Source organism: Cryptomeria japonica, chromosome 11, assembly GCF_030272615.1.
Source record: "Cryptomeria japonica chromosome 11, Sugi_1.0, whole genome shotgun sequence".
Taxonomy (NCBI): Eukaryota; Viridiplantae; Streptophyta; class Pinopsida; order Cupressales; family Cupressaceae; genus Cryptomeria; species Cryptomeria japonica.
Window position 1 is genome coordinate 333444840 of NC_081415.1, and position 10180 is coordinate 333455019.

At 34.0% G+C, this 10180-nt stretch overlaps 1 protein-coding gene across 1 annotated transcript; it reads left to right on the plus strand.

Annotated features, from left to right (window-relative positions):
- Nucleotides 1-7833: 7833 nt before the first annotated feature.
- LOC131075085 (protein CDI) lies at nucleotides 7834-9544 on the plus strand. Its single transcript, XM_058011905.2, has one exon. The coding sequence runs from the start codon at nucleotides 8110-8112 to the stop codon at nucleotides 9319-9321; it is 1212 nt and encodes a 403-aa protein (XP_057867888.1). The 5' UTR covers nucleotides 7834-8109; the 3' UTR covers nucleotides 9322-9544.
- The last annotated feature ends 636 nt before the right edge of the window (nucleotides 9545-10180 follow it).

A 10180-nucleotide genomic window follows, 5' to 3' on the forward strand; every position in this document is an offset into this window, starting at 1 on the left:
TCTATTGCAAAATGTTCTACAATGATCTCTTATATATATGAGTCATTTTACAACTTGCCAAGTCGGCTTACAATGATTTTACAATAATTAACAAAATATATTACAAACAAAATTCCTATCGACTTCTGTGCCAGTATGCTTCCTATTACTTCCGGTGGTCTCTGTGTCGGTGTAGAGTCTGTCTTTTCTGGTGCCGGTAAATTGTCTTGCTAGTGTCATAGGATTGTAAGGTTGCCATCAATGACAAAACCTTCAATCACCTACAATATTTCATTGGAGTGTGCATTTGCCAACATGCATTACTCTCAATCATCACAATCAAAGGGTATTGATATTTGTATTGCCATCAATGCCTAAGGGGGAGGTTGTTGGCATTGCATGAAGATTGCATTAATGAATTATAGTGTTATCATTAATGTCAATAGTAACCAGTAATGGAGTTGTATTGCAATCGGTAGTGATGCAGTAATGCAAACGGTAGTTGAGTAGTGATGGAAACCAGTATTGGTATTTGAAGCAGAGTGATCAATTGGTAACTCTAACTAGTTGATATGCCAAACCCTAACCGATGGAGCTTGGTGAATCGGTTATAATGATCTATGATCGAATGGTGATAGAAGATAGAGATGCCACATAAGAAGGATGCATGTGATGAGTTTCAAAGTGGTTTTGGCATGTGAAGATACATATTTATCGTAGGAATGAGCAAATGCATAGCATGAAGTGATAACCGCGTGATGAGTTATAGGATTCAATGTGCGCTGATCTAGGAGTGGTTCAAGTTGTCTAGAACAATGTGTAGTTTATTTCTATGTAATCTAATGGTCATGTTTGAACTGATATGTTTGTAATCTCGATGAGAGTTGTAGGTTTTGTGATGTGTTACCAACCTATTGTATTTGATTATAAGGTCGATGAGTTGTTTTATAATTGTGTTGCCAATTTGGTTAAGTGTGGTAGTGTGAATATTGCCGAACCAGGAGTGTCTGCTGAATGTTTTGAAGGAAGATAGGAGCAGAAAATGATTTGACTAAGCAAGATAGTGTTATTACCAGATCAACAAAGACTTTGTTGTTCTCTAACCATTACAACAGTTAAATCCCTTAACCGGGTAAGCTTTAACAGGCTTGGTGTTGTCTAAACCCTCTAACCAGGTGATACATTATCTTGTATTTGAAATACTCTATCGAGGTTACTCCTAACAGGGTATTGCCTTTAATAGGGTATTGTAGTCAATCCCTTAACTGGGTGGTCCCTAACCGGATTTGTTCTTTAGAGGACATTATTGTATACACTTCTAACAAGGCTTGGCTCCTAATAGGGCAAACTTCAAAAGAGTTCAAATTACTTGTGGGTATTCATCCCCACCATGGTTTTTCCCATTTGGGTTTCCACGTGAAAAATCATTGTGTCAAGTGGTGAATGATTTTGTGGATATGTTTTGATATGGTTGATATGATTAACTAGTAAAACCATTTAGATATGTTTAGATGATAGGAAGTGATCTGAAATGAGCTATTACTAATGTTAGTAAAGTGGTTTAATGTTTTGGTTAAATGGTATGTGAGTTTCAGATCTGTTACATTGTATCTTTGATGTTTTGGTCAACCGGTAAAGTTTGACAGTGCAGTTGTAGTTTTGGTACAATATCTAAACCAGATAGTTTAGCAAGTTGTTTATGAGTTGGGTTTAAGTTTGGTGAAAGTTTAGTTTGTTTTCTATCTACTGATTCATCACCCCCCCTCTCAATAGTTGACTGGATCCTTATTGTTTCGTCATGTTATCAAGTATGAGTCAGTGCTGGCTGCAAGAATTCCAATAGATTGGTCGATGACTCGATGTGACATGTTGTGAATAAAAATTTGGTAGAGTGTGAGGAGGACTCTATTGAAAATGAAGATGCAGAGGAAGTTGAGGAGACCAAGGATGGTACCTGGAAAGCATGCAATTTAGCTAAATTGACAAATGAGGATTTAGACCAGAGCTAGAGGACAAAACCCTTGGACCTCACACAAGACATGATGCCAGAGGAGGAGATTAAAGAGGTGGATGAGAAAAAGTGTGCTTCGTGTAGGTCTGTAGAAATGAAGTTGGATTCTCTAATGAACAAGGTGATAGAGCTAGAACAAAAAATGGTGAGCATCTCCAAGTTTAGTCTAAGGGTGATGCATAGTTTGGCCACCTCTATGTGTTTGATGCAAAAGAAGGTGCTAGGCAAGGATGCAGACAATGAAGAGAGCTACTAGGAACTATTTGAGTTCCTTACTGAAGACTAGAGCAATGTGCTCAAGAAGGCTAATTAGGCTTTAGGCTAGTTTTTTGATGATCTTTTTGGTGGTCTCCTATTATTTCTAAGAATTTGGTTCATTGTTTTACTAAAAAACTTTATACTCTTGGTACTTTAGCTACTGCTAGTTTTGTGCTAATGTGTTGTTACTGTTAATGCTACCTATGAGCTATTTGTGTAAGGGCCAACACCCTTGTTTTGTTTCTTGCTAATATAAAAAACATACTTTCAATTAAAGGTAAATAAGAATCTTCACCTTCAAGAGTATTCAACATACCTTTTTCTTCCCATCATCTTCCTTGCTCTATCTTTTTCTCTAATTACCTTAATTTCCTCTACTTGAAGTTTCCTCTTCCTTTTGACTTTATGAAAATTATTCCTCCTCATCATACAAACAAAAAAGGCATCCTAATGATTGACTGAATCAATTTTTGTGTGAAAGGGTGTACAAAAATATATTTTTTCTATAGTATGTAGAAATAAAGAGTTTTGACACTAGAGAACTTGTGAGTATCATTGGTAGGCCCATAAATGCATTCTACCCATATTCTCCCACAAAAAAAAATTGATATCTATTTTAAGAAATGGATATCTATTTCTTAAATCTTTTTCACCATAGGTTTGAGCAGTGAAAAGAGCTTTGAGAAAAAAATATCAGTTTTTTAGAGAAAAAAGTGGATATCCATTATTAATGAATATTCTTTTTTTTTCTAACAAAAAAATTCCATTGGTTTTTGCCTTGAGAATGTTTTGGGATTAGGCTTGGGGGTGTTAATATTGAAAAGTCTATCCCAATGTGTGTAGAGATTTTCCTTAATTTTTCGGACTTCACCCCTCACGTTGATGACTTTTTTTTAGTTCAATTTTGATTAAACTAGGGGTTTATTGAGGAAATTGTTAGCATTCTACCAATATAATTTATGCTTCATTTTGAATTTAATTTATAATTATTAATGAATTTATACACCTCCAAGAAGGGGAAAGATGAACTTGGGAAGACCTCCAAGAACTACTATGCACCTCCATTATCCTATATTTTTTTCTATTAATCAAATGTTCAACAACTAACACACGCACATACTACTAAGCCATTAAAGTGGAAACAAGCATAGTTGAGTTCCCATCCACTAACCCTTAGAGGAAAGATAATATAGCTTTTAAATATAAACAACTTTTGATAGCAAAATGGTATGCAAATCTACACTTCAAGAACATGAAGGAAGAAGAATAGAAGAAAGATCCATAAAAGAGAAGAAACACTAATATACATGGGGAAAACACTTTTAGGTAAATATCCCCACACTTTAAAGCATCAAACCAATGTACTGATATGCAACACAACATTACAATACACTTGCAAGCTCTAAGCCTTTACATGGAGCCCGCATCTTGATATTATGGAGGAAATCCAATAGCATGACCGAGTCAACCCACAATAAAGAGTCCCAGTTTTTGGCCAAATCAAGACAACAAATCAACATGTTTTACCAAATCTTCACTTTGGACACCTATAGTTGCTAAATCAATAAGAATTTGAAGATGATGCAAACTAGTGATTTGTGAGAATTCTTGTGCAAATTCTAAATATATATATATTGTGAATATTTTTATGTAATATTTAATATCTTTTTTTATATATAGTAAACAACATTTTTAAAAGTTGACGTTTATGTCTTAATATATAATTTTTTTTATAGAAATGATAAAATTATAGTATTTAATTTATAGATTTGTCACAATAATATCTAGTGCATAGATATTTTTTCAAGGTTTTTTGTTTTATTTCTTTATTTTTTTCCAGTCAGATTAGCAATAATTTGAACAAAAGTGTATGTTGTATCACATAACATTTTTTGTACACATTTGATTTAACTTCTTTTTTTTGTTGAAATGGGGACATCAATACCTAAGGAACATTAACTTTTTAGGATTTTTTGTATCTATTTTTATATTTTTTCACATGTGTGAAACAAAGACCTTAATGTTTGGTAAAAAACCTACATTCACAATAAATTAAAAATAAATATATTAATCAAATTATACTGTTTGAAAAGCTAATAATAAGGGCTACATACTTACAAAACATAACTTCTAAATGAATTCATTTGATCTCCCAAAAGGTAAAGCAAAAGTGTTTTTTTGTCAGCATTTTGATAAGTGTACAAGAGACTCCATTGTAGGTATGATTTAAGACTGGGCGATTTTTATCCAAGGAGGTTTGATCTAACCCTCTTCAATTAAAATATTTTAAATGGAACCTTACAAGGCTTAAATTGTTATTTTTTCTAAAACACATGTGATTTCAGGCAGAAATAAGGATGTCCTAGAAGTGGGACACAATATTGTGGGATCACCCAACCCTACAAAGAACACAGGGGCTTCACTTAGTGAACCTGGGTTATAGAACGTGCGTTCATGACATACTAAAGAACCCCCCTATTTAAAAAAAATATTGTCCTAAAATCCTTTTTTGTCACCCCCTCCCAATACACTGCCCAAATTAACCCCCCCCCCCCCCCCCCCCCCCAATTTCACCAGATATTGCATTTTTTCATAGCTCAAATTAAAAACCCCCCTATTTTCACCAGATAGGCAATATATTGAGCTCATTTTTGGGGATATTAAGCCCCCAATATGAATGCATGCATTTTAATATTTCTTAGAAAATGAAGCCCCCATGAAAAAGAATGATTTTCATCACTCCTCTCTTAGACTCACATAAAAGAAACACAATATATAAAGAAATGAAAGTTTGAAGTAGCTCATAGAGCAATCCAAAAGAGGTGGGCATCCAGATCCATGTGGTACATCTTTCCAACACCTCTAAGTATGCAACAAACACTTTTCCAAGATTCTCTAAACCCCCTTACATTCCTCCAAACTTGGGTGCTTCACTTTTGCTAAACATAGGTATGACAAATGCTCTTGCACATCTTACAGTTGTCATAGAATCTTTCATACCTTACAACACTTACAGTTGTAAGAGAATCCATCACAACTAACTACAATTAACTAACTCTCTTACAACTCATCATAACCCAACTTGGGTGGACATATTCTCCATGCAAGATACCTTCTAACACTTGTCCAACCTATCATAGGAATGTCTCATAACCTATCATAAGAATATACCATACAATAATGTCTTACATAGGTTTCTAAGATGCCAACATATGACAAAATATCTCTACCAAAATGGGATGCCTACTTTCCCATGTCAATTATTAACACAGAGACAACTCATTGTGCAATATCACACTAATTGAAAAAAACATGATGATCAATAAATTACACCACATTGTATTCATTCCAAACTACCTCTCTTCGTGTCATTTATGACTTGACAATTCACTTGTGAAGGGATGACCTATGTTGTACAATGAGGTGGAATTTGTTAAGCTAAGCGCTCTTTTTTTCTTTCAAGGTACTCTAGCTACTGGAATGGGGCACTCAAAACACCAAATTTTCAAGTGGATGGTCCATCTCATTAGCCTTAGGTTTTAAATTTTAAATATTTTTTGGGGGAAATCTACTCAAACTATTAGAAATAGAATCACTCAATTTAATAATGAGAAAGAAAATTAATTCAAAAGGTCTTGGAGTTCAATAAAGTGAAAACTAATGAGTTTACTTATCAAATAACTTAATAAAATTAAGTGATTGCAATTATGGCACTTGTCACAATTTTGATATTTTGGGCCTTTAAGGTACTTAAGGCACGTGTTCTTTCTTTTAACAAAGATAAGAAACAAGCAAAATCACCTTTTAAAATAGACTCTTATTTGAAATGTGGGGTAAGGCACATTGTTTACTCAAGATGTTATTAGGAAATTTAAGTATCAAATTCATGCAAATGCATGAGAAATTACAAATAAATCATTTAATTTACTTAAGTATCTAGTAAATTGGTTCATAGAATTTAATCACTCATGAACTTGAGATCGAGGCCATAACCTTCCTCCATCCTCCATCCTCCCTCCTTCCTCCTTCCTCCTTCCAACCATTATAGTTCAAACTCAAAGCCCCCAAGCCAACACGTCTACTCCCCCATGCCCATAGACCTCAGAAGCCTAGCTTGGCTGAATAACAATATTGTCAACTAAAATGGAACTTGAGATAACTAGATTCAAAATAAAATGAATTCCAAAATGTTATTTAAAATTGTTCCAATCATTATTAAAAAAACTCCCTTAATCTTAACCAACTTTTGTTATTGGCTTTTATATAAAGATATTAAATTATCCTAAACCAAACTTTTATATTTCATCTTGCATCATTGCTACAATGAGAGACATTAATCTCATGTCATGATTGTGTACATAAAACCTACTTAACTTAAATTTGATAACCGTTTACACATCAAAAATTAATATTTAATAATAAAAGTAATATCAATAATGTTGATTAATAATATTAGCAATGGTTTATTAAATGAGAAAAATGTTAATGTTTAAATTAGTTTTCGTTTAACTATTTTATAATTATTTTTAGGTGTTATGTTATTAACTTTATCACTATATGAAAAATTAGTAACTTTTAAAATAAAAATTAAGGTAGATAATATATCAAATAAAAATAAAAATGATTCTTCAATAAAATTAAAAATTTCATAAAAATAGAATAACTCTTAAATATTTATACTAGTTTTTTAAATATGAAATAAAAAAATTGTTAAATATCTATATTAGTTTTTTAAATCACATATTATATGAAAAATATAGTGCTTCAATCTAAAGTGGAAAACATGTGGTGTGCAATTAAATAACTTTTCAATTTCTATAATAGTTTTATAAATTATTTATTATATAGGAAATAGACCATGCTAGTCTAAAATAGAAAAATACATGTATACAATTAAATAACTCTTAAATATCTATAGTAATTTTATATATCACATATTATTGAAAACACACTATGTAAGTCTAAAGTGAAAAAAGATACTATATGCATTTAAATAACTCTTATATATCTATACAAGTTTTATAAATCATATATCATATGGAATATAAACTACTTATATCATATGGAATATAAACTACTTCAATTTATAGTTAAAAAATGCACCGTGTGCAATTAAATAACTTTTATATTATCTATAAGTTTTATAAATAATATATTATATAAAAAAGAAATCATATAATTTAAAGTGAAAAACTACACCATATGTTATTAAATAACTTTTAAATGTCTATACTAATTTTACAAATCATATACTATATGAAAGATGCATCAAACTAGTTTAAAGTGGACAAGTACTAGATATGCAATTAATTAAGTCTTATATATAAAATAATTTTTTAAATCACATATTTTTTAAAAAGAGACCTCACCAATTGAATACAATTAAATAACTCTTAAAATAGCAAAATACACCGTATAAAATTAATTAACTCTTAAATATCATACTAATCTTTATTAGTCAGATTGAAAATACACCATATGAATTTAAAGTGAAAAACGCTCTGCAAATTTCACCATTACAAATATCAAGAGACGCAAATAAAATTTAGGGAGGTTTAAGCTTAATTAAAAACATTATAATTCTCACATCTTTCTTTGTCCCGCGAAAACGGATCGAAATCAAAGGCGCCATCGGCAGAGTGATGAATCTGTGTGTAGGAAAAGCATGGAAAGCCGCATTAACATCTCTCCCGATCATATTCATTTTGCAACCGCGTACAGATCTAAAACAATCTTTATCTGATAGCTTCAAAGTCTATTTATTGTCCAATTTTATCCCAAATTTTACCCACATTCGCCCTAGCCAAGTTGGATCTTGACCATTATTATCATCAAATTCAGATCTGTGAAAGGAATTCAGAATGGCCCAGTTCCGCCAGTTTGTGAGCAAGATCTGGCGGTTAACATCTCTCAGTAGTAAACCGGCTTTCGCTGCTTCCTCGGCGAGCTTTTCGAGGAAATTGAGAGATGGAAGCAAGCAATCCAATTTGTTCCCCTTGAAAGCCATTTTAGCAGTGGGAGTGGGAATGGGAATGGGAGTAGGATTTGCAGCGTCGGCGCCCAGTCTAGCAGAAGCTCGGGAGGGCCCAGAACAGAGGTCTGGTGCGGGCGAGCATAAGGCGGCGGGCATAATGGGGGGGCCAGTGATTACCCGTAGTGGAAAAGAATTGGGGAAATTGAAGATATTCGTAGGATATGATCCCCGCGAGGAGCTTGCGTATGAGGTGTGCAGGCATTCCATACTGAAGCATGCCTCATTCCCTGTGGAAGTGATTCCCATAAAGCAGTCAGATCTCCGCAATGCAGGGCTCTACTGGCGCTCCAGAGGTGGAACTGAGAGCACCGAATTCTCCTTTACCAGGTTTTTGACTCCCTTCTTGGCTGGATTCCAAGGTTGGGCTCTCTTTGTTGATTGTGATTTTCTCTACACTGCTGACATTAAAGAATTGGCCGAGCTTATTGATGATAAGTATGCCATCATGTGTGTTCAACATGATTACAAACCCAAGACTGCCACAAAAATGGATGGGGTTGTGCAAACTACTTACCCGAGGAAGAATTGGTCGTCTATGGTGTTGTATAATTGCGAGCACCCGAAGAACAGGGTCCTTACGCCCTCTGTAGTCAATTCCCAGTCTGGAGCATTTCTGCACAGGTTCATGTGGCTTGATGACTCTGACATTGGCTCCATTCCCTTTACCTGGAATTTCCTTGTGGGTCACAATGAGGTTGATCCCAAGGATCCCACTACATATCCCAAGGCCATACATTATACATTGGGTGGTCCCTGGTTCGAGGCCTGGAAAGATTGCCCATTTGCAGATCTTTGGCTTCAGGAAATGGAAGAGTATAAGAGATCCCAAATGATACAGAAGGTGATCCAAGATGAGCTTATGAAACTTTTGGATACCAGAATGGATGACAGAGCCGGGGGTCTTGAGACCAGGGTTGCTGACTTGGAGGGTAAAGTTAAAGAGATATCTGCTCTGCAGAAATTGCTCTTGATCTATTTGCAAGAGAAATTTTTGACTGATGCAGGAAATGGATCTAAAGAACCTCCCGTTGATGCCTAGTTGAATGTGGGGCTGCATGCCAGAAAGAGATAGTTGGCTTTTCATATTGATGGCGCTCTCCAAAGATATTTATTTGCCATGCTGAACAATCAATGTATGTTGTAGACACACCAATCTGGTGTGCATTTCCAATTGCATTTTTTTCTCTCTATTTCACAGAATAATAGATTGCTGTAGGGATTTATTATGGAAATTGAATACGATTTTGTTTTGTTTCAAGTTACCTATGCTTGAAGTCTAATCAAGATGGAATCCCTTGTATTGAAATGCCCAAAATGCACTCCTAGGCCGTTAGATTCGGCAAAGTATAAGCACGGCATATCTTTGGAGATCATCATCAGTAAGATCCTTATCAAGAGCATCTTGAAATGATTAACTGGATATATTTCTTACATCTATGTTTTGGTGTAATTGTACCTCTTTTATCTTGAAGTTATTTGATGTAACCATTATAGTTAGCTGTTCTTCGATTGGCTTTGCTTGTAGCATTCTGAATCATATCTAGGTTACTATGCTTTGTTGAATTTTCGTGGCTGTTCCTTACCGAGTTTCTTTGCTTTTTAACCATTCCCTGCCTTCAGAATTTAGTGGCTTTTCCTTTTATGGATTCATGTAGGAAGGGGGTTTAACCCCATAACCTGTTTTTTTTCTACATGTACTTTTGTTGATTCACTGCATGGCATATTTGTAGACTGTAGTTTTCCATCTGTTCTTCGTGATATTATGTTCTATCTGTCAATGAACCTATTGTTTGGTTAAGAATTCTGATTCAGGAGTGGAATTGTTATTAATATTGAAGTTTTGTAGGATAGGTATACTATACACCCTAGATTTTCGTGAAAGTAATATCCAAAAATAT